Source organism: Lepisosteus platostomus, chromosome 5 (assembly GCF_059453375.1).
Source record: "Lepisosteus platostomus isolate fLepPlt1 chromosome 5, fLepPlt1.hap1, whole genome shotgun sequence".
In the NCBI taxonomy this organism is placed as follows: domain Eukaryota; kingdom Metazoa; phylum Chordata; class Actinopteri; order Semionotiformes; family Lepisosteidae; genus Lepisosteus; species Lepisosteus platostomus.
In genome coordinates, this window is record NC_142615.1 from 33,524,592 (window position 1) to 33,549,140 (window position 24,549).

Genomic DNA, 24,549 nt, shown 5'->3' on the forward strand with positions numbered 1-24,549 from the left:
CTGTGATGGACTGGTGTCCTGTCCAGGGTCTGTGAGTGTGTGTGTGTGTCCTGTGATGGACTGGTGTCCTGTCCAGGGTGTGTGAGTGTGTGTGTGTGTCCTGTGATGGACTGGTGTCCTGTCCAGTGTGTTCCCTGCCTTGTGCCTGTTGCTTGCTGGGACAGCTCTTCCACGGAGCAGGGCTGTGGGTTTGTCGGGGTTCCTCTACCACTCAGAAAAGTTCGGATCTGCGTCAGTGGTGGGTTTTTTTGTTTTAACGACTGATGCGTGATGCAATCAGGATAAAAAGAGACACGCACGTGGCTTTCTTGCGGGTTCCCCCGTCTCGCGTGAAGAGCACGAAAAAATGTCACTCGGTAAGAATTTGGACCTTCACTCCCACGATCCCCAGCAAACGCGGTAGAGGCAGCAGCTATAAGAGAAGATCACTTATGAGGAACTGGTCTTGTCGCAGAGCCCAGCTGGCTCTCCAGGAGACACACAGACAGGGAGAGAGAGAAGCTGGGGGTCAGAGCGCAGGGTCGGCCATTGTACAGCTCCACCTGGAGCAGCTGGGGTTCAGGGCCTCGCTCAGGGGCCCCAACGGACTAGGATTCCTCTGTGGGCCGCGGGATTCGACCCGGCAAACTCCTTCCAGCCCCAGGCGCTGATCCTGAGCCACAGAGCCACCACTCCTTTGTATATAAGGAATTAATTCAACACACCAGCAACCCCGGAGCTGCCCCTATAATGAAGGATGCTGGAAAAAGTTTCCTCTTACACAAAAGGCAGCTCATATTATTCGACCCCCCCCGCCCCCCCGTACACCTATATAGCGCCTCTTCCGGACTCTCCAGCTCTCTCCGGGTCACGGGGATCCCCTCCACCGCAGCCCGGCCTGGATGACGTTTAGGGTATTGTTTTAAAAAAACAACAACAACAACAACAACAACATTTTGACTCCCCCGTCTCTTTCTTTTCCAGAAGTAGAGAAGATCAGCGACCGAAAATGGTCGGAGAACACGGGTAGGTGTGTCGGGAACCCCGAGGTCGAGAGGGACGCGCACAAGGCGGCTTAAAAGATCAGACGCTGTTAAACGAAGGGAACTTCTCATCCCGTTATATTAGAAGGACGGAAGTCTGAGAAAATCGAGGATATTCTTGAGCAGGAGCAGCATTAAGTGAGATCTCATTTATAGACTTGAAACTTAATGCCCCCCCCCCAAACAGCCACGGGTGGGTATATTATCCTCGGGAATCTCTTCCCTCTGTCCAAATCGCTTCAACTGTGGGAACACGTAGACCTGACGGAAGTCTGATAGGACTTTGGGCGCCCTCTGGCGGAAAAGGGCCGCATTACCAGCCATGAGGCGTCCTCAAACAACTAGTCAAAAAAAAAGTGTGTCCTCGTTACTGCTGAAGTTACGGCTCAAAGACCCGCTTATTAGATGTCAACTACCACCGTGTCCTCATCGATGTTCTAGCGAATTCATTTTTATTTTGGGGTTTAAGCGAAAATGGCGCTGGGGTTCTCCTCCCGGGAAACCACGCAAACTCCCGGCTCTCTCCTCCCTGTTGCCGGGACGAGCTTTTCCAGCAGCGGCCGAAGCAGCTGTATTTGAACACTCTCCCTCTCTCTCTCTCAATTCAATTCAAGGTGCTTTATTAGCATGACCGATGGGTACAATCAGTGTTGCCAAAGCAAATAAAAATAATAAAATTAACATGGAACAAAACAAAAAATAGAAGTAAAATAAAATCTACAGACATGTTACAGACATTTACAACAAAGACATATTATAAAATATTGACATATACTGTAGGCGGCTGGAGCATTATTGGGAGACAGACTCACTGTTCCTCAGGCTGTGACAGGAGATCACATACTGGGCTGCCAGATCAACTGAGTTCCCTCCTCCCTCTCCCAGTAGGATTGGGACCCGTTGTGATTCTGGCAGGTGTGGGAACTCTGGGATTAGATTTCTGAATTTCGGGAAGAATGTTTCTCTAATCCCAGAGTATCTGTCACAGTGCAGTAGGAAGTGCACCTCTGTCTCTATTTCTCCCCCTGGCAGTGGGAGCACAGCCTGTCCCCTCTGGGCAGCCAGGTCTGCCTGTGTCGCCCAGTTTCTATGGCCAGGTTGTGGTCACTGAGCCTGTACTTCGTCAGGGTCTGTTTCTATTTGTTATTTTTTATTTTGGTCAAATAATCAGGTAGTGTGTATTGTCTGTTTAGGGTTCTGTAGCATTCCAGTTGATGTTGTGTTTGTGTGTGTGTGTCCCAGTGTGTGAGATATTGCTGTTTGATCTGTGCTGTGATGTGGTTGAGTCTGGGTTGTGGTGCTCTAGCAGTGCTGTCCTGAGGCTGGTTAGGGTTGGTGTGGCTCAGGTCGGTGAGCCTCAGGACCAGCTGGCTCAGGGGGCTCTGTTTTGGGTTTAGCTCTTGGCTCAGCAGGGCTTTGTGGTGGTAGGAATTGTGGTCGCTGTTTTTTAGGTGTAGCCAATACTTTAATATTCTTTTCTGTATGTTAATCAATAGTGGGTACTGGCCTAATTCGGCCCTGCACCCGTTGTTAGGTGTTTTTCTCTGCACACGGAGGATGTTTCTACAGATCTCCACGTGCAGAGTTTCTGTGGGGTGTTTGTCCCATTGAGTGTAATCCTGGTCTGTGAGGGGACCCCACACTTCACTGCCATATAGGGCAAGGGGTTGGATTACACTTTCAAATATTTGGAGCCAGATTCTTGTTGGTGGGTTGATGTTGAAGAGCCTCCTTCTTATTGCGTAGAAAGCCCTGAGTGCCTTCTCCCTCAGTGCCTTCACTGTCAGGTCAAAACTCCCAGAAGAGCTGATGGTGAGACCGAGATATGTGTAGCTGGATGTGTGCTCCAATGTGTTGTTGTTCAGTGTGAATTTGTACCTGTTTCCCTGAGGTCTGGCTTTCTTCTGGAAAACCATAACTCTGGTCTTGTCCAGATTGACTGTCAGCACCCAGGTCTGACAGTCCTGCTCCAGCAGTGCCAGGTTCTGCTGTTCTGGGTCCAGATGGGCTGTCAGTGCCCAGGTCTGACAGTCCAGCTGCAGCAGTGCCAGGTTCTGCTGTTCTGTGTCCAGATGGGCTGTCAGTGCCCAGGTCTGACAGTGCTGCTCCAGCAGTGCCAGGTTCTGCTGCTCTGGGTCCAGATTGACAGCCAGATTGACTGCAGCCCCTGTTCTGTGGGCGACAGCAGGACCAGGTCATCTGCGTAGAGCAGGAACTTGATTTCTGTGTGGTGTAGTGTGAGACCAGGAGGTGCAGACTGCTCCAACATTCCTGATAATTCGTTGATATAGATATTGAACAGTGTTGGGCCTCTCTCTCCCCTCTCCCCTTACTATCTCCTCTCTCTCCCCCTCATTCTCTCTCCTCTCTCTTTCTCCCCTCACTCTCTCCCCTCTCTCTCCCCTCTCTCTCCCCTCTCTCTCCCCTCTCTCTCCCCTCTCTCCTTTCTCTAACAGGGACTGGAGGAGAGGCAGCAGCAGAGGGAGACAGAGCTGAGGCAGCAGCAGAGGGAGACAGAGCTGAGGCAGGAGCAGGAGGAGAGACAGAGACAGCAGCAGAGGGAGGCAGAGCTGAGGCAGGAGCTGGAGGAGAGGCAGAGGCAGCAGCAGAGGGAGGCAGAGCTGAGGCAGGAGCTGGAGGAGATACAGAGGCAGCAGCAGAGGGTGGCAGAGCTGAGGCAGGAGCTGGAGGAGTTACAGAGGCAGCAGCAGAGGGAGTCAGAGCTGAGGCAGGAGCTGGAGGAGATACAGAGGCAGCAGCAGAGGGAGACAGAGCTGAGGCAGGAGCTGGAGGAGAAGCAGCAGCAGAGGGAGGCAGAGCTGAGGCAGGAGCTGGAGGAGAAGCAGCAGCAGAGGGAGGCAGAGCTGAGGCAGGAGTTGGAGGAGAGGCAGCAGCAGAGGGAGACAAAACTGAGGCAGGAGCTGGAGGAGAGACAGAGGCAGCAGCAGAGGGAGGCAGAGCTGAGGCAGGAGCTGGAGGAGAGGCAGCAGCAGAGGGAGGCAGAGCTGAGGCAGGAGCTGGAGGAGATACAGCAAAGGAGGCAGAAGAAATGGGCCCGGCCGAGGCAGAGGAGAGAGGAAGGCGCGCCGGACTCCGCCCAGCTCGGCCCGAAGCTGAGAATCCAGTACAAGCCTCCGCGCCGTGTTTCCCGCCGTAAGTACGCCTCCCGCTGGCACAGCCCTACCACGACCAGAGCCTCGCGCCCTCAGTGCCTTCCTTACACTTCTGTATAGCGCCTTGCTGGACCCTCCCCTCAGAGCTCTTCCCAGGTCACGGGGAATCCCACTACCACCACAAGTGTGCAGCCCCCACCTGGAGGATGCTCCAGTCCGCTCCGCCCACAGCTGCTCTCTGGGGGGGAGGAGAGCAGAGGGATGCTCGTCACCCGCTGTGCTGCTCCCGTATTCCAGCCCCGTTTTCCCTGTGTTTTCCAGGATCTGGGACCGAAGGGACCGGGCCGGACTCGGGACACTTCCCGCACGGAGCGCAGCAGCCGGACAGCAGAGAAGCATCGCGCTGCAGCCTGCAGTAGCGTCGACAGCCAGCGACACACCCCACACAGAGACCCTCATCCAGGCAACTTAATCCACACAGAGACCCTCATCCAGGCAATTTAATCCACACAGAGACCTCATCCAGGCAACTTAATCCACACAGAGACCTCATCCAGCCAATTTAATCCGGACAGAGACCCTCATCCACGCAACTTAATCCAGACAGAGACCTCAACCAGGCAATTTAATCGAGACAGAGACCCTCATCCAGGCAATTTAATCCACACAGACCCTCATCCAGGCAATTTAATCGAGACAGAGACCTCAACCAGGCAATTTAATCGAGACAGCACCCTGATCAAGACAGCAGTTAAATCCAGACAGCAATCTCATCCGTGTTATTTCATTTCTGCCAGTGTGACTTTTGCATCTCCTGCTCTTAAAAAAGATGTATTCGGATTCTGAAGATTCTGACTTTGTAATGACAATAATAACTGTGATCATAAGAATATGAAAAGCATAATAAAGACTGAAATGTTGGCTGTGCCCTCTTGAAATCTCTCTCCCAGAGCTTGTCAGGTGCGGAAGGAAGAACGGGCGGTAAGGTTTTGGGAGAGCAGATCCCATTTTCCGGTGGAATCTTCCGAGCCAAAACGTAACCTAGCATCTCTTTAAATAAAAAAATCAACAGACAGACACACTTTAATTCTATAAACAACCTTTACTTCCTTTAAATTCAATACAATCATAAGAAACAAATCAGATCATCAAAACCAAATAAGCGTTTGGCGCCTACAGCCCTGAATTGGAAAAAATGCTTCGAAAACAGATGGATGAACTATAAAAGTTACAACTGAACAGTAATTCACACAACAGCATCAAATAGCAAACTGCAGGCATCAGATAGCATGGAAAATAACTCAGTCATCTATTATAAAGCTAGTCTTAAGGCTAAAGAATTTTTATACTAAAGTCTTGCTCTGAGTAAACATGCAGCAGTATATAAAATAGCATTGGATTATAGAGCCTTGTAACTAAGATATGCTATTAAAGAATTGTTAAGATCTGTTTTGAAAATGGAGAAATAAACTTCATGCAAAATGCGAGTTAATCTCTGATGTTGCTTAAATACCCAATTTCTATGGAATTGGTCCATTTTTCAGTACAATGTACCATCGATGTCCCCTGGCTGTAGTTTGGTGTCCCACTGTTTCCCTCCTCTTCTGTCTCTGGAGTGAAGCACTGCCGGGTTTATGAGGCCCACGTCATGTGATCCAAGTCCACCAATCGCAACCAGACACCGGGCCATGAGGCTTTAAGACAGGTGTGCTTCAGCACAGGAAGTGACATCGACACTGTGTGTTGTGCACCCACCCAATCTGACTGGAGACAGAATAACTGGAAAACAGACAAAATAATCTAACAACCCAGTGAATATGGCTAAATACCTAAGAAACATTCAGAAATGAAATGAGAAATTATATAACAAATAATCTTAGAGAAAATCTGATGAAGCAGTATAAAAAATGGACGAAAATAAACAAAACACAAGGTCACAATTGTCTTAAAATACCCAAGGTTTAAAACGGCAAAATATGGGATTGAAAGTTTGACCATGGGTTCTCCGACAATCTTACACAATAACTGTTATCTCTAGCATGTCACGTTTCTTATACCAATCTTTCACTTTTTTTGTAATTGCATTACAGAATCAATTTTTGACTTCCTCAGGCTTGTGTTGCACCCATGAATACCAGTGTTCACCAAAAGAGGACCAGCTCTGTGAAGCATTACTCTATTTGTTCTTAAACATGAACTTTTGCACCGGCCTGATTTGCTGCGTTTTTCGAGGTCTTGTGGATGGACATGCTTCTTTTCACTGTCCAGAGAGCTCCACAATTTCACCCGTGCATCTATCTCTGCGTGGTCATACTTGTTAAATGTCTTCAGTTCTTCTATTGCGGATTTCTTGTCAATAGTTTTCCAGTATTCTGGTATCTCTCCTTTACCTTGAAAGGTCTTGCTATAACGCTTCTCCAGCTTGTCTTTAAAGGCACAGATGAACCACTTCCAATACATCTGTGCAGAGTTATCTGGGGTGATGTGCAATCTATTGAAGGGTGGACCTGCTTCTCTGTATCTCCTCCACGGAGTTTCTCTTGATTCGTCCTTATTGGGCAGGAAAGTCCCATCACTGCAGACGGAGGTGGTACAGATCTCTATGGAGAAGTTCTGAGTGCCGTGGTGAAACCAGCCATTCACAGCCCTGGGGCGATGAAATTGGACACAGTGATCTGTAGAGTGGTCAGGGATACTGTTGGTACAAACAGCGCAACAGAGAGGGCACTGCTCCCAGCACCCACTGAGCTGCTTCGACAGAATGTAATCAGGGCTTTCCCAGAACTTGTTGATGTCTACTCCACCTTTGGTTTCTTCTGATAAAGTGTGATGCATCGCTATGATGGATTCATATACCTTTTCTTTCAGACACTGCAGGTCAATGTCCTCTTTCTCAATAGTCCTAAAGTAATTCCGTGGAATGTCCATGTCACTCCCCAGTTCTGAACAAAATTCATCCAGCCACATGGAGACATTGCCCTGCTTATCTTCAACAAGCCCTGTTACTTTACAAACTGTGAATATAATGCGGTCTATCAGATATGTGAGATTATCGGTCAAGATCTCAGTAATTCTCTCCCTCCCACTGTGTTTACAGTATTTTTCAACACAGTCTGTTATATACCTGTCAAAACAATCCTTTGGTGCAACAAAGTATTCTTCATACAAATCAAATCTCTCCTTCTCAGCCAGGTATATCAGTAGGTGATTTTCCAGGTTGGATCTATTACTGTTGAAAGCTGGATGGGTCGACCTCATCTCGCCTGCAATTCTGATGCCAATTTTTTCATACACTGCCTGCTGGACAGCGGTTTTCAGTTTTCCATGAAGGAAATCAACAAGAATGTTGAGGGCTGTGCTTTGTTGGCAGAAACTCTTAAAGATTTGTAGATATTCCTCTCTCTTGCTTTTGAAGTACAGCATTGGGTCGTTTGCCTTCTTGAATGCTTCCTGCTTTACCTTGAACTGTTCTGCTGCAAATACACAAAGATGGGCAGATAACTCGATTCTGTAGTTATCTGTTAATGCAAAGTGTTTTGTATGTTCTTCAAAGTCTTTGATCCCTGATTGTATTAGATTTAGTATTGCATTGATGTAGCCCTCATCGAAGTCCAGTATCGCATCCTGCAGATCATCAATGTATTGTTTAATTGTTTTTGATATACTTGCTGAAAGATGGATTACACTTTCTTCATCTGTTGGAGTAAAAGAGTGTGTAAAAATTCCATATTTGGATTTTTTATGAATGTGTTTTTTCTCATCAAACTGAAAGGTTTGGGGACTCTCAGTAATAACTTGTCTGGAATTTGCTTTTGTTTTAAATGTTTCACAAAAGATTTTTTCCACTGCTGCATCGATGTTGACGTCTTTCTCTGCAGGGGTCTTTGAGGCAACTCTGGTCATCAGTTCCACCCAGAGTTTCTCAAACTCTTTATCCATTGTCTCATCACACTCGCTAATTAGATTAGAAGCCAGACATCTGCTTTTTGCGAGCAGCTCTGCCAGGTACTGGGATTTCTTTTGATCCAGTCCTGATCTAGACTTACGTTGTGCAATCCATTTTTTACATCTCCTCTGGGTGTCCTCGATGAGCTCCTCTTTCACTGTCTGTAATCTGAAATCAATGTTATTTTTCCACTGATTCAATATATGTGGATATTTCTCCTTTTTAAAGTACTCTTCAGTTTCTTCTGAAATGGCTTTTGCCTGCTGCTCAAACGACTTTTTAATGCTTGAGCTGTCTACTGCTTGCACTTGATCATTCATGATTTGGTGCCGCAGTGTCCTTTGCAGGTCAAGACCACATTTTCTCAGCTGCCATGTCCAATTTCCACAATTTACTTCTAACCTCTTGTAAACCATGACTTCCAAACTGTTTCTAAAGCTGAAAACAAAGTTTTCCCCTAGCAGTGCATTCCACATGGCCACTATCCGCAATTTCATTTCTGAGATAGAAGCAAATCTACAGTCCAACTTCCATTCTCTTAATCCGAGTATTGTGCTCTTCGGTTCTTGGACGTTTTCGCTGTAGCTTGGGTTGGGAGGTGCTGTTGATGGGTTTCCTTCAAAAAGATTTTTGAAAAAGTAAACGTGCTTTCTTACGTCAAATTGAATGATGTCATTAAAACTTGTAGCATCAAACCCTTCTTCACTGGCTGCAATGTGAGCCATTTCATCCAGTGTCTCCTGTAGGCGCATCCTTCCTGTCATATTGTCTTCACTGGCAGATGGTTTTGCAACATTTTGATGCACAAAAAGGTAGCTTGGAGTGATACTGACTCTCTTCATCCTCATAAAAGCCTGGACACAAATCTGAAGAATATCTTGCATATCCAGTAAGCTCTCTCCCATGATGTTAATTAGGGTTGCATCAGCTATTCCAACGATAAATGTAGCGAGTTCATTGTCATGGGCCAGTGCAGTTGCATTATTAATCTCCGGTGATCGAAGGCCTTCTGTGTCCACTATTAGGACAAAGTCATACTGCAACTCATCTCTGATCTTTTGATCCACTGTCACTAACTGCATGAATGCTCCTCTTGTGCATCTTCCTGCACTCACTGGAAAGTGAAGACCAAACATAGTGTTCAGTAATGTGGACTTGCCAGAGCTTTGAACACCAAGAATGGACAGAACAAATATCTGTTTGTCACCAACTTTATGGATCAGTTTGTCCAGCACTGCTTCGATCCATCCAAGAGGGACATAGGAAGCATCCCCATCCATCAGTTCAAGAGGATATCCTGCGATCAACATTTCAGCCCCTATCCCTGGAAGAGCAGTAAGATATTCTTTTTCATCTGCCATATCTGGTGACATTTTCAAAGCTTCATAGATCTGACTGACTTCTCGCAACAAATGCTGAAGGCCAAAGTTTGAAGCATCGAGTTCCCGAGATATATTCTCCGCTGTCTTTTGCAATTGACTTTCATCGCCTCCGTTTGAGGTGCGCTGCGATTTCATGTCCACCCATGTTGAGTGGTAGAGCGCTTGAAGTTTAGTGAGTGAATCTGTGGTAAGATCATCCAGGAGTGTTCCTAACCACTGCAGCATGTACAGTTTAGTGTCCGGAGAAAGTGAAGAGGAGCCGAGACACTCCAGGAAGGATCTCATGAGGTTGTTGAGAGGGAAAGCTTTGCCCAGCTGTTCTTTGCGTAAGTCTTCTTTCTTAGCTTGGATTTTACTCTTTTGCTGCTCAATACTGGTAAAGGCACTAGACTGTAGTCGATAAGACTCTTTATCTTTCCTGCACCATTCATACCAGAGATCACCTTGTAATGGTAGAAATGTCCTTTTCACATTGGCCAGGTCTTATTTCTTTATTAGATCCATAAGTCTCTGGGCAATTTCATGACCTTCTCTGCATTTCTCATTGACTTCATCTGTTACAATGCTATGTCGTCTGGCTACTTCTATGCAGGCTTTTAAAGAGCACTTTTTATCCTTAGTACCTAGAAAATGTTTGATGTGAGAAATGATTTCATCTGTTAACTGGGCTTCATTCTTATTGTGAACTGCAAGTTTCACCTTAGTTGGATTAGGTCTGTGAGCAACCTTTTCTTTTTCTGCAAAGAGACAGATGACCGGTGTGGAGCTCTTGAGGAGAGAAGAGAGGGTCTCTTTTCTGGTGTCATTCAAAGAGGATTCCGAAAGCAGAACCACGATAACAGCACTGACTTCCTGCAGAAACGCGATCTGCTCCTTGTGGTTGCTGGCGTCGCCGTGCAGATTAGTGAACGCCACGCAGCTGTTAAGAACGTCGTCTTCCATTCCACCTGGCCAGTACCACACAATCTCCACCAGCCCATCCGTGAGAAGGCATTCCCTCGTACTGCCTTTGCAGTGCCGGTGGAAGAAAACATTGTGCTTCTGTCTGTTGATTACGCTGTTCAGGATTTTTAATTTATTCCAAACCTAATGAAAGACACTATCGGTACAGATGCCTGGAACAAAAGTCCGCTTTTGACACTGTCTTTATTGGCACCTTTACTTTTCCAGCTCTTCTTAACCTGCTGAAATGCCCACATGGGAAATTCGGTCGTATCGTTTCGTGGGTCAGGTACTAGCAGAGGCAGGGCATATTGGCACTTGGTCAGTTTCATACACATCCACTGCCTCAGGAAATCGCTAGCACAAAGGAACACAGCCATCTGAATATCCATGGGATGGATCTGCAATTCTTCCTCTGTGTCATCATCACACACATTTGTATCACCCAGGAAATCATCGACATCACAGCTTACCTCTGCACTCTTGTGATGTGGCTGCCCTTTTTCCTTGACGCACAGCACACTCCTGGCTCGGTAGTCCAGCATCATGAGCTTGTACAGTCAATAAAAAGACAGCTCCTCTTCTGCGGTTGGCTGAGTGTTACTCAATGATAACTTGTTTACAGTTAGTACATCTGGCTTTGTCAGTTTTACAGAATAGAACTTCTGGAGTCCGAGTCTTTCCAGTAGTTTCATAAAAATATGTGATTTCTCCCCTGCTCCTGACGGCTGGGTTCCAATGCTCTCCTCTTTGTTTCTCGTGCCCAAGACGCTCGGCTTGTCCTCTTGTTCCCCCACCTGCAGCTGCCGCTTGCCTTCTTGTGAGGATTCGGAGAAGCGGATCTCTGTACACAGGAATACTTTGTCCAGCTGTTGTATCTCATTTTTCTCCGTCCCCAAGACGATGGAGTGTAGCTCTTTTTCAATTCTCTCCCAGTCTTGATGTGGACTGTCACAGTCCAGTATTGCAGAAAGGTCACTGGGAGGGGTCTCTCTGAAGTGTGCTTTAAAGAACTCCAGCCGTCTCCCCTTCTCTTCATAAGAAACTTTTCCTCCGTCAGAGGATATTGAAAGGGCTAAATGCCACAAGAAAGCCAGGGCTCTATCTGCACTCTTAGCACTCAGCTGGATGTACTGGGTATGTTTACTGAGCAGTGTTTCCTCAATGAAGTCAATTTCCGCCCACCCAAGAAGGTGAGAAAATATACCATCTTTTGCACTATATCCCAAAATGTTGACGATGGAAAGGATTAGCATCTCTTCCCTGTATTGATTGGTCTCCCTTTGCGTTCTCAGCAATGAGTTCAATGAGAGCAAGACTGTAAGTGTTGCTTTGATTTTTGCTTCCTGAACACTTTCCAGGTCACAGTGTGAAAATCTTTCACCTCTGGTCTCTTCTTTAGCTGTCTTGAGAATTTCTATGAAATGTGACAAATCAGCAACAACAACATCTTTGTGGATCTTCTCAGCGGACTGATGAGCCCATTTCAGTATTTGGGCCTTACTTGGGAAGCTTTTCACCTGAAACGAATAAGGCTCAATTAAATCACACATCAGTGCCCTGAGAGTTGTGGTTTCTGCAGGAGCAAGATGGTCGTTTTCTTGAGTCACTTGAAGTAAAAAATCTTGAAAGACTTTGTCAGAAAGACATGATTCTACCCAAATAGCATGGCTTCCCGTTTTTTCATACAACTTAATCTTGAATTCGAGTAATTCTTTCAGGTGCGCTTCACTGTCTGACCTCTGCCTGCCCCTCATGGAACTGAGAAGATTTTTAACGTCTGTGACTGCAGAGAGCACATTCTCACCCCATAGTGTCTCGGGGCTCAAGTTTGTGATCGACATGTACGCTTCCCTGAGAATGTTGCTCAGCATTGTGACGTCTTTAAAATCCTTTCTGTGAGCGGAGAGGATGATTTCCCAAACAGGCATGAGAGTTACTCCTCTGTCGATGACACACCAGGTTCTGTTACTGGATACAAGAGCAGATCTCCACTGTAGGTAGTTATCTGTTTCAGCTGGACCCCCAGTTTTACTCACAGAGAGCTGGATTTTGTTCAGAAGAGCTTCACTGTGCCCTCCAGAAAGGAATTCCTTCAGTTCAGATGAAAGGAACCCCGCATTGACCTCAGCGGTCAACGAGGAAGCTACACTGCACCGAAAGCCAATGTAGGCGGACAGGACCTGAGACATGACTCCCTCCACCTCTGTGAGCTCGTTGTTCATGATGCCCTCAGCAGCTGCCTTCCAGCAGAACCTCCCGCCAAAGTGAAAAGGACCCTGGTTCACATGGGACCCAAACCTTTCAAAATACTGGCGAACTTCGGCAGTGAATTCAGAAGTTTTCTGAGCTTTGTTAATATTCAGCAGAATGTTTTCCAGGTTCTGCAGCTCACGCAAAGCTGCAGTCGATAGTTTCACCTGTTCCTTAGCAATAAAGGCAGAAACCAGGGGTATGTACTTGTACACTGTAATGCACTTGTAGGAGACCTCACAAGAAGACGCGCGTTTCTCTCCGAATTCTTCTGAATTGCGTTTTTCTCTTGTGCCCGCTAGGCTGACACCGCGGACACCAGTAGATACCGCGCAGTTGCTGCTGAAGCCGAGCCTTTCCACAATCTTCTGGAAAAGCGTCTGAGATTCAAGGGTTGAAAAGTCTCTCTGTGCATAAAAGGAGCTCTGCTCCGGACCCTTCAGGCAGAACAGTTTCGGGACCTGAATGAGCTGCTGTCTTTTCTCCAGCATGTCCTCCAGTTTCCCAGTTTTAAATACCCCCTCCAGAGCCAGGCCACCAGACGCATGCAGCAACACCTCCTCGCTGGAGACACGTTCTGGAGGATTACGGGGAGTGATGTCTAGAACAGCGAGCTGCTGCAAGATGCTTTCTAGTTCCTTCCGAGGCTGTCGAGACTGCCCCCAGCTCTCTACAGGGAGCCCTAGAGATGAGCATAGCTCCTTCGCTCTTGCTTCAAGATCTGTGTGGCCGTGTTCTTTTTCCGTTCTGATCAGTTCAGTGAGAGCCCGTTTTGTTTTCTCTAGTTTCTCCTGCAGTCTCTCCATTTGCTCTTCCGCCAGGTCGCTAGATTTCACATTTGGATCAGGAGTTCTGACAAGTTTGTGAAGAGCACTTTTCTCCCACACTTCTCGCACGTGCAGTTCTAACTTTGCGTACTCCTCCTCCGTGACAAAGTGTAAAGAGTTTGTGTTTGTAAGATGGAGACTATGTAGCTTTGGTAGCCAGTACTCTGCTTCGAGGCCCACGCTTTCAAGCTCTTTGGAAAGTTCCGCCTGTTTTTGGTCCATCGATCTTTTCAAATCTTCACTTTCCATACTTATCTGAAAAAAACAGAGACATTTGTCCATCAACAAGGTGACCAAATTCCCCAAAACGCGTCCCATTTCTCTTGTCTGCTCCTTTCCCCCATTTCAAATAGCCATCTTAGATCGCACAATTGTTTGGTCAAAATGTAAATGATTTTTTGTAGACTCACTGCATCAATACAGTAACAGACAATCGAATTACGGTGTCATAATGACACTGATAATGATAAATATTTAGTCAATGACAAATATTTAGTGAAAAGCAGTATCAGGTAAAATAAAGTAGAAATTCCCTATATTATGAAAATATACTTTTTTCCAGTATTCGCTCTAAACACTACTTAACTATCTATTGTCAAAATGATCATTAGAGATGTTTTTACTGTTTAAGAAGTATAACTACGTATAACACTAGGTGACCGCCAAATCTGCTGTACTGACAGGCCTCCTGGGTATGAACCGCAGAGAGTTATCTTTTGTCCACAAAAACACCTTGTCTACATATCTGGAAATAAATGGGTTTTTTTTCTCTCCAATTAGGAACATAATTCATCACTTGAAGACCCTTCGTAAGGTAAAACTGAATAAACCCAAAAACGAAAATCCCTTTACCTGTAAAATCTTCCTGTTCGTTCACAGAATTCATTCCCAGATCAATATTTATCCTGACAGAACACTGAATCATCCATGTAGGAGTGGCAATAGCTCATCTCCAATTTACCCTGCTATAGTAGCTATCTTGCCGTAAACGTTTAACTTTTGTGGGAGGCTGTAAAGTCACATTACCTCACTAGGTGTCTTAAAATCACTGTGTGGGTAAAGGACCTATCTCCGTTCAAATGCACCTACCCCCGTGTAACTGGAATTCACTGCCTGCTGAAAAAACACAGGGCTGTAAAACCTTCTACCAGCATGTCTTATATCCAGCAGCCATCTCACCCTGCAGCTCCCAGCTGGCAGCCCCCTCCTCACTGGAGCCCAGCAGGTGGGAGCCCGGCCAGTACCTGGAGGGGAGACTCCTGGGAAAAACTAAGGTTGCTGCTGGGAGAGGTGTTAGTGGGGCCTGCAGGGGGCGCTCTCACCCTGCGGTCTGTGTGGGTCCTGATGCCCCAGTATAGTGACGGGGGACACTGGGCTGTAAACAAGCGCCTTCCTTCGGATGAGACGTCAAACCGAGGTCCTGACTCTCTGTGGTCATTAACAATCCCGGGGTGTTTCTGGAGAAGAGTAGGGGTGTTACCCCAGTGTCCTGGCTTGATTCCCTCCCTGGTCTTGACCCATCATGGCCTCCTAATCACCCCCCTCTCTGAACTGGCTCCATCCCTCTGCTCTCCTCCCCACTGAGAGCTGGTGTGTGGGGAGCGTTCTGGCGCACTATGGCTGCCGTCGCATCATCCAGGTGGGGCTGCACACTGGTGGTGGTAGTGGGATTCCCCATGACCTGTCAAGCGCTTTGAGTGGAGTGTCCAGAAAAGCGCTATATAAGTGTAAGCAATTATTATTATTATGTCTTGTAAACCAGCTACTTATTGGACGAAGTGTATTACCAGTCAGCAGTGAATCAACTGATGCAGAAGTCGTGGTAGGTAATCTTTTGCTTAAAAATCACATGGTTTGCAAGAATGTGACAAGCTTTTGTTTTTTAATTTTAAATTACTATGGAATACTTTCACGGGTATACAGTTTATCAGAATATGTAGCACCTCTTCAATATATGTCATGTCTAGGAGTTGATACCTCCTTGTGATTATTATTTTCTATACACCCGTCTCCCCACTGCTCTCTCCAGTCCAGGGTCACAGACTGGGGGAGCTGGAGTCTGTCCCAGCAAGCAACAGGCACAAGGCAGGGAACACACTGGACAGGACAGCAGTCCATCACAGGACACACACACACACACCCTGGACAGGACACCAGTCCATCACAGGACACATACTCACACACCCTGGAGAGGACAGCAGTCTATCACAGGACACACACACACTCACACACCCTGGACAGGACACCAGTCCATCACAGGACACACACACACACACACTCACACACCCTGGACAGGACACCAGTCCATCACAGGACACACACACACTCACACACCCTGGACAGGACACCAGTCCATCACAGGACACACACACACACACACTCACACACCCTGGACAGGACACCAGTCCATCACAGGACACACACACACACACTCACACACCCTGGACAGGACACCAGTCCATCACAGGACACACACACACACACACACACACACACACACACACACACACACACACACACCCTGGACAGGACACCAGTCCATCACAGGACACACACACTCACACACCCTGGACAGGACACCAGTCCATCACAGGACACACACACACTTACACACCCTGGGCAGGACACCAGTCCATCACAGGACACACACACACACCCTGGACGGGACACACACTCACACCAGGGCCAGTTTTCCCAGAAGCGAATTCACCCAACAGCCTGTCATTGGACTGTGGGAGGAACCAGAGTCCCCGGAGCGAACCCACATGAACATGCAAACTCAACACAGACAGCACCACAGGTTTAGAATCGATACCGTGCTGCCCCCACAGAGAGACCCCCCTTCCTAATATCCCCTCCCTGTGTAAAATATATATATCCCTGCCTTGACAGCATGTTCCCGATTAATTTCATTAACATCGTTTCCTGTCTTGAGGATAGCAGTTTGCGTCTGCGGTTCGAATATTTCGATCTTGATTGGCTTACATCTCAGGAATCTTCCGAATTCGAAAGCAAGAGCAGGGCGGATGTGTCTTTTTTTTGAAGAACAGAGAAAAAACGATGGTGAACATTATTTTGCTACTCAACAGAAGCAGAACTCTGATTGACGCCGGCAGTTTAGCATTCTGAACTGTGTTTCGTCATGAAATGCGTTCACACCAACATCAGCACTTAAGAACGAGTGCGAAAGTGTATTAATTTTAACCCAGAAGGTGTACTGTATAGCGTCCAGAGCATGATACTGTTGTGAAACACCCCGTCCCCGCCTCCAAAATACAGCTTTTGTTCGAGAGCTTGATTTCAAGAGTTTATACACCGGAAGCTTTCGTTTTCATTCCTCATAGCTCGTCACGACGCCATTTCCCCCAACATTACCTGTACATGCGAAGCCGCTCGCCGGAGACTTGGATCTTGTGTTTGTGCTGGACACTGATCTCACGTGAACTGTACCTGACGGCAGTTTGAAATGGTGCAGGTCGCTGTTTCCGCATTTAACTCTGGACAAGGCTCTTAAAACGAAAGTATAAAGTAGAACTCGCAGTTCAGGAAGTGTGTGTGTTTCCTCAAGATGTGTGTGTGCGTGTGCGTGTGCGTGTGCGTGTGTGTCCTGTGATGGACAGTTGTCCTGTCCAGGGTGTGTGTGTGTGTGACTGTCCTGTGATGGACGGGTGTCCTGTCCAGGGTGTGTGAGTGTGTGTGTGTCCTGTGATGGACTGCTGTCCTGTCCAGTGTGTACCGTGCCTTGTGCCTGTTGCTTGCTGGGACAGACTCCAGCTCCCCCAGTCTGTGACCCTGGACTGGAGAGAGCAGTGGGGAGACGGGTGGATAGAAAATAATAATCACAAGGAGGTATCAACTCCTAGACATGACATATATTGAAGAGGTGCTACATATTCTTATAAAGTGGACGGACGAGGGGACAGACGAGAGGACAGACAAGTGGACGGATGAGTGGAAAGATGAGTGGACGGACGAGGGGACGAGGGGACAAGTGGACGGACAAGTGGACTAGGGGACAGATGAGTGGATGGACAAGTGGACGGATGAGTGGACAGACGAGGGGACGGATGAGGGGACAGACGAGGGGACAAACAAGTGTACAGTCGAGGGGACAGACGAGGGGACGGAAGAGGGGACGGATGAGAGGATAGACAAGTTGACGAGGGGACAGACAAGTGGGTGGACGAGGGGACAAGTGGACAGGTGAGGGGACAGACGAGGGGACAGGCGAGAGGATAGGCGAGGGGACAGGCAAGGGGATAGGCGAGGGGACGAGGGGACGAGGGGTCTGTCCCCTCGTCCACTTGTCTGTCCCCTCGTCCGTCCACTCATCCGTCCACTCGTCCCCTCGTCCGTCAACTTGTCTGTCCTCTCTTCTTTCCCCTCATCTGTCCCCTCGTCCGTCCATTTGTCCCCTCGTCCAGTTGTCTGTCCCATCGACCGTCCACTTGTCCCCTCGTCCATTTGTCTGTCCCCTCGTCTGTCCACTTGTCCACCCGTCCCCTCGTCTGTCCACTCGTCTGTCCACTTGTCCCCTCGTCTGTCTCTGCTCCAGAAGCGCTGGTACGTCTTTTTAAAGTCCCTGAGCTGCGTGTGGGTGGAGACAGATGATCAGGACGAGCCGATGGAGGTGGTGGAGACCGTGGGTCAGGAGAGGAAGAGCGAGGGAGAGGAGGAGCAGGCTGCCGGGAAGGACAAGAAGAAGAAGAGGAGGTGCAGGTGAGCAGACAGGGGGGCGCCGCCCGGTCGTGTCTGTGATTCAAGGAGGAGTCTCCTCTTGCTGTTTGATGTCATGGTGACGTCTGTGTCTGTGTCCCTCACACCTGCAATAACAATGTTCTTTCCAGGTTCCTTTCCTGGTTCTGTGCCAGCTAAGATCTGGACTGGATTGGACTGGACTGGACTGGACTGGAGCTGAGGGGCCCCAGACTGGACTGGACTGGAGGTGAGGGACCCCAGACCTCAGTCTGGACTGAAGCTGAGGGACCCCAGACTGGACTGGAGCTGAGGGACCCCAGACCCCAGTCTGGACTGAAGTTGAGGGACCCCAGACCCCAGTCTGGACTGAAGCTGAGGGACCCCAGTCTGGACTGAAGCTGAGGGACCCCAGACTGGACTGTGGAAAACTTTCACATTATCTCCACCTGAGTCCTCAGATCGTCTGCATGACCTTGTATTATTAAGTATTATTTTAAGGTCCTGTGATGATTGTAAGATGGGGGGGGGAGGGGGGGGTCACTAAATAAACCCTTGACATTAATCTGTATTGTAATTTTTGTTCTTTTGTTAAGCATCAATAAAATTTTTTAAAAAAAATCTGTTTAGCTTTTGGTTCCCCCCCCCACTGAAACGAACGAACAGAGTCTGTCCTTCTCTTTCATCCCGGAGAGTTTGTGGTTGACGGATTGAGGTCGAGAGCCCTCGTCGTCGGCGTGCCACCAGTTGGCGGGGATATAGCAGGGGGGGCATTGTGTCCAATACTCCTTGAAACGAGACAGATTTCAAGCCACCTCCGTCTGAAGAGAAGGAAGTCGACCAAGAAGTCCAGGGTCCTAGGAAGCTCTTTAGCCATCGTTTGCCCAGCAGCCATCTCACCCTGCAGCTCCCAGCTGGCAGCCCCCTCCCCACTGGAGCCCAGCAGGTGGGAGCCCAGCCAGTACCTGGAGGGGAGACTCCTGGGAAAAACTAAGGTTGCTGCTGGGAGAGGTGTTAGTGGGGCCAGCAGGGGGCGCTCTCACCCTGCGGTCTGTGTGGGTCCTGATGCCCCAGTATAGTGACGGGGGACACAGGCGCTGTCCTTTGGATGAGACGTCAAACCGAGGTCCTGACTCTCTGTGCTCATTAACAATCCCTGGGTGTCTCTGGAGAAGAGTAGGGGTGTTACCCCAGTATCCTGGCCTGATTCCCCCCCTGGTCTTGACCCATCATGGCCTCCTAATCACCCCCCTCTCTGAACTGGCTCCATCCCTCTGCTCTCCTCCCCACTGAGAGCTGCTGTGTGCTGAGCGGACTGGAGCATCATCCAGGTGGGGCTGCACACTGGCGGGACTGGAGGGGATCCCCCTGACCTGGGAAGAGCTCTGAGGGGAGGGTCCAGACTTATTAATTATTATTATTATTCGTGCTGCACTGGGCTTCAGTCCTGGCAGTGAGAGGGGGACTCTGTGATCAGTACAGATACTTATGACTGTATAATAATACACGATAGGAATGGAAAACAGGGTAGCGCTGTAATCTCTTCGAAACGTTTTGAGCTGCCAGAAGAAGTTTTCACAACCCGGACTCGTGAAGGTACAGGTCTTCTCCCATCGTCCGGAGCAAGGTGTACCGTGTCCTGGTGATTTCTCCCATTTCGAACGGAGTTTAATGTCGCGTTTCTACTTTATTAGAGAGAGGCACTGAACATCCTGTGATGGACTGGTGTCCTGTCCAGGGTGTGTGTGTGTCCTGTGATGGACTGGTGGATCACAATATTGATTCTCCTCCTTGATTCCCTCCTTCATCGCCAGCGTGAAAGCGGGACACGGCAGTAAAAGCTCAGCCCTGCGGGTGGTGGTCCTCTCGGCCCCACGGGGGGGGGGGGTTATGTTCACGTCCCGCTGGGAATCGCACAGAAAAAAGGTCGTTTTCGGGGTTCAAGAAGCAACCCCGAGATTCAGGAAGTTTCCCCGCTGAGCTTACTCTACCGAAAACACGCAGGTTTTATTTTTTTCCTGTGCCCCCCCTCACACAGGCCGTTTCTGTAGCATGAAGTTGTGTTTTTTTGCGCGGCGGTCGGTGAGGGGCGAAATTTTAATTATTATTTTTTTTCCCACGGTCTGAAACAGAAACGGCCGGGTGGTGTTGTAGAGAGGTTGACATGCCTGGTTTTCCACGTCTGCGAAGCCCGTTTTTTTTGGGGGGGGGTTGTGAGGTCCCACGCAGCGCTCAGAAAAGAAAATGGCGTCTCTTTTCCCCGCAGGACAGGGGAACCCGTGGTTTTTGGACGTGGCGTGGCCCGAAATTTACGCCCTTGGCCGCTAGAGGGGGGTGGAGGTTGGTCTTTCTTTGACTTGGGGGTAGGGGGGGTGCTAATTTCACTGAACCAAACCCCACGGAAACCCGTGTTGGACGTGGGGGTGCTGAATGCGCCCTCGACGTGATTTTGTCTTTAAATTCAAGTGCAGCTTTTGTAACCCTTGGGCCGGAAACAGCTGGACCCATTTCCCCTGCCTGTCCGAGGTGGCGACTACTGGGGTCGTACAGGGACACCCGGCTGGCCGCTGAGAGTTGGAAAAATAAAATGTCCACCCCAAAAAAAAACAACCGCGAAAAATGTCGGCCATTTTTGTTTCGCGGCCGAGCCGTGAGCGCGTCGGGGGCGACGTCACGGGGGCGTCACAATGAGCCGCCTGACGTCACAGAGCGGCGGATTCTAGCGGGGGGCGGCGCCGGAGCCCCGTGAGCTCAGAGGAGTGAAGAGCGAGGAGGAGGAAAGGACTATATAGCGCTTTCTAAACACGTGTTTCTTCCAAGTAAGATTCGCGGGTTACTTCGACTTACCGGGTTACCGTGAAATCGGTAAGTCGCTCAAAAGCGCCGCTGGCGAGAAATAACAAAATAAGTTGAGAAATAAGTTGTTTTTTTTACCGTTACTCCACTCTTATGGGTGTGATCGTGCTGTAAAAAGATATTGAGAGGAGGTGCACCTCTACACAGAGGGTGGTGGGGGTGGGGAACAAGCTGCCCAGCCCTGTAGTTGAAGCCGATACCCTGGCTTCTCTCCAGACACAGCTGGGTGAGCTCCTCCAGTCAGGACAGGAGGCTCTACTGTACAAAGAGAGTGGCGGGGGTGTGGAACAAAGCCGATACCCTGGCTTCTCTCCAGACACAGCTGGGTGAGCTCCTCCAGTCAGGACAGGAGGCTCTACTATACACAGAGAGTGGCGGGGATGTGGAACAAAGCCGATACCCTGGCTTCTCTCCAGACACAGCTGGGTGAGCTCCTCCAGTCGGGACAGGAGGCTCTTCTGTACACAGAGGGGGGCGGGGGTGGGGAACAAGCCGCCCAGCTGTGTGGCTCCGCCCCCTCCCCTCCCCACTGTGACTCTGCTTGTCTCGGCAGGACGATGCACCGACAGAGATGCCGCATGGCCGTGCGCGGTCGCAGCAGGACCCGGGCCTGGCGAGGCGTCGTAAGTCCACCCCTCCCACCCGCCGTCCAGCGTCCAGCATCCAGCCCTCCTCCGACTGACCTCTCCGCCCCCAGTAGTGCTCGCTGTATTATAATAACAATAATAATAATAAACTTCACTGATAGAGCACCTTTCATACACATATCAGCGCAAAGCGCTTGACAGACCAGGTCTCACGGTAACACCTCTAGACGAGGAGAGACACTTCCAGTGGTGATCTTGACTGAGGACACGCCTCGGCTCAAGAGACAGGGTCACGTGTCCAGTATGGCCTTCTGAGAGCACAGATTGCCTCTGGATGACCCAGACTCTTCCTGGACACACTGTACACACTCACCTGTCCAGACTCTCACTGGACACACTGTAGAGACTCACCTGTCCAGACTCTTACTGGACACACTGTACACACTCACCTGTCCAGACTCTTACTGGACACACTGTACACACTCACCTGTCCACAGTCTTCCTGGACACACTGTACACACTCACCTGTCCACACTCTTCCTGGACACACTGTACACACTCACCTGTCCAGACTCTCACTGGACACACTGTAGAGACTCACCTGTCCAGACTCTTACTGGACACACTGTACACACTCACCTGTCCAGACTCTTACTGGACACACTGTACACACTCACCTGTCCACAGTCTTCCTGGACACACTGTACACACTCACCTGTCCACACTCTTCCTGGACACACTGTACACACTCACCTGTCCAGACTCTCACTGGACACACTGTAGAGACTCACCTGTCCAGACTCTTACTGGACACACTGTACACACTCACCTGTCCACACTCTTCCTGGACACACTGTACACACTCACCTGTCCAGACTCTCACTGGACACACTGTAGAGACTCACCTGTCCAGACTCTTACTGGACACACTGTACACACTCACCTGTCCAGACTCTTACTGGACACACTGTACACACTCACCTGTCCAGACTCTTACTGGACACACTGGTCAGACTCACCTGTCCAGACTCTTACTGGACACACTGTACACACTCACCTGTCCAGACTCTTACTGGACACACTGTACACACTCACCTGTCCACACTCTCACTGGACACACTGTAGAGACTGCCCAAGGCCCCTAGTCTCGACACGACTGGGCTGGGCTATTTGGTCAGAGCTGTCTCGGAGATGGGCTGTTTGTTGTCTTCACAGGTCACACCGGTCAGGCCGAACCCGGACTGGCAGCGGGAGAGGTCCCGGCCCAAGTCCCGGTGCTTTTCCGTAAGTCTGACCCGGTCGCCTTCCGCGAGACTGGACCGGCCGCCCTGTGGTGGGCCCGGTGCCCCACATCTACCCTACAGCTCCCCCACTGACCCCTAAACTCCCGATACCCTACAGCTCCCCACACTGACCCCTAAACTCCCGATACCCTACAGCTCCAAACTCTGACCCCTAAACTCCCGATACCCTACAGCTCCCCCCACTGACCCCTAAACTCCCGATACCCTACAGCTCCCCACACTGACCCCTAAACTCCCGATACCCTACAGCTCCCCACACTGACCCCTAAACTCCCGATACCCTACAGCTCCCCACACTGACCCCTAAACTCCCGATACCCTACAGCTCCCCACTCTGACCCCCACAGTCCTGATGGCCGAGAGGTCTCTGCTTGCTGTAGTGATTGAGTAAGCTCTGTGGACCTGACCTCTGTCTTGTGTCCTCGTTTTCAGCGTCTCCTAGTGGTCCGTCATTTCACCAGAGCTGAAGGTGAGATCTGGGGAGGAGACAGAGCACCCCCTAACACCCCTGAGCTAGGTTACAGGGTAAGACAGCTTCTTACTGTTGGACAAACCTGTCCACACTCTTTCTGGACACACTGGACACACTCGCCTGTCCGGACTCTTACTGGACACACTGGACACACTCGCCTGTCCGGACTCTTACTGGACACACTGGACACACTCGCCTGTCCGGACTCTTACTGGACACACTGTACACAACCACCTGTCCAGACTCTCACTGGACACACTGTCCACACTCACCTGTCTGGGCTCTTATTGGACACACTGTACACACCCACCTGTCCAGACTCTCACTGGACACACTGTACACACTCACCTGTCCACACTCTCACTGGACATACTGGACACACTCACCTGTCCAGACTCTTACTGGACACACTGTACACACTCACCTGTCCAGACTCTTACTAGACACACTGTACACACTCACCTGTCCAGGCGTAGTCTCTGCTCCTCATCCCCCCTGCGTTGTGTCTCCCTCTCTCCCCGCTGGACAGAATCCCGTGGTGTCTTCGTGTTTCCCCGAGCTCGTCCAGAAGCTGGAGAGGGCGGCCGAGCTGTAGCTGGAGCTCCCGGGGTCGCCCGGCTCGTACCGCTCGGGCTCGCCCAGCTCGTTCCTCTCGGTGTCACCCCCTCCTCGCCCGAGAGCCCCCTCCGCTCCCCGCCCCAGGCCCCCCCCTCCGGCCCCCTCAGGCCCCTGCCCGCCCCGCCCCGCCGCCCCCCCTTCATCCCCGCCATGCCCCTCGAGCCCCCCCTGCTGCCCGGGGCGGTGCCCCTGCCCCTGCCCCCGCCCGTCCTGCCCCCTATCGCCCGCCCGGCCCCGCCAGGCCCCGCCTGGGGCTCACCGGTGCGGAGGGCAAGGAGAGAGGCTGAGATGTCTGACGAGGCAAGTGGGGCAGAGTCTGTCCGTCTGTCTGTCCATCTGTCCTTCTGTCCGTCTATCCTTCAGTCCATCTGTCCCTCTGTCCATCTGTCCCTCTGTCCTTCTGTTCTTTTCTCTGTCCATCTGTCCATCTGTCTTTCTGTCCTTTTCTCTGCCTTTCTGTCCATCAGTCCATCTGTCCGTTTCTCTGTCTTTTTGTCCGTCTGTACTTCTCTCTTTCTGTCTTTCTGTCCTT

At 49.8% G+C, this 24,549-nt stretch overlaps 2 protein-coding genes and 1 pseudogene across 2 annotated transcripts; 1 reads left to right on the forward strand and 2 right to left on the reverse strand.

Annotated features, from left to right (window-relative positions):
- Window positions 1–346: 346 nt before the first annotated feature.
- On the forward strand, window positions 347–5,062 carry LOC148665675 (uncharacterized). The gene is made up of 5 exons (XM_088630957.1): window positions 347–356; window positions 964–1,049; window positions 3,479–3,714; window positions 3,775–4,175; window positions 4,457–5,062. Exons 1-5 carry the CDS (start codon window positions 347–349, stop codon window positions 4,552–4,554), a joined length of 831 nt encoding a protein of 276 aa, XP_088487083.1. The 3' UTR covers window positions 4,555–5,062.
- Window positions 5,063–6,774: 1,712 nt separating this feature from the next.
- LOC148665676 (interferon-induced very large GTPase 1-like) lies at window positions 6,775–9,345 on the reverse strand. The gene is made up of 2 exons (XM_088630958.1): window positions 7,918–9,345; window positions 6,775–6,830 (listed from the first exon to the last, which is right to left on the reverse strand). The coding sequence occupies exons 1-2, from the start codon at window positions 9,215–9,217 to the stop codon at window positions 6,775–6,777; spliced, it is 1,356 nt and encodes a 451-aa protein (XP_088487084.1). The 5' UTR covers window positions 9,218–9,345.
- An 89-nt stretch (window positions 9,346–9,434) lies between these two features.
- On the reverse strand, window positions 9,435–13,149 carry LOC148665677 (interferon-induced very large GTPase 1-like; annotated as a pseudogene).
- Between the last annotated feature and the right edge of the window lie 11,400 nt (window positions 13,150–24,549).

Coding starts and splice junctions, on each gene's coding strand:
- LOC148665675 (XM_088630957.1), top strand. Junction 1,050..3,478: donor TCGAGAGGGACGCGCACAAG/GCGGCTTAAAAG, acceptor TTTCTCTAACAG/GGACTGGAGGAGAGGCAGCA. Junction 4,176..4,456: donor TCCGCGCCGTGTTTCCCGCC/GTAAGTACGCCT, acceptor TGTGTTTTCCAG/GATCTGGGACCGAAGGGACC.
- LOC148665676 (XM_088630958.1), bottom strand. CDS start 9,217: ATGTTTGGTCTTCACTTTCCAGTGAGTGCAGGAAGATGCACAAGAGGA. Junction 6,831..7,917: donor CAGACAAGTTATTACTGAGA/GTCCCCAAACCT, acceptor TTGTACCAACAG/TATCCCTGACCACTCTACAG.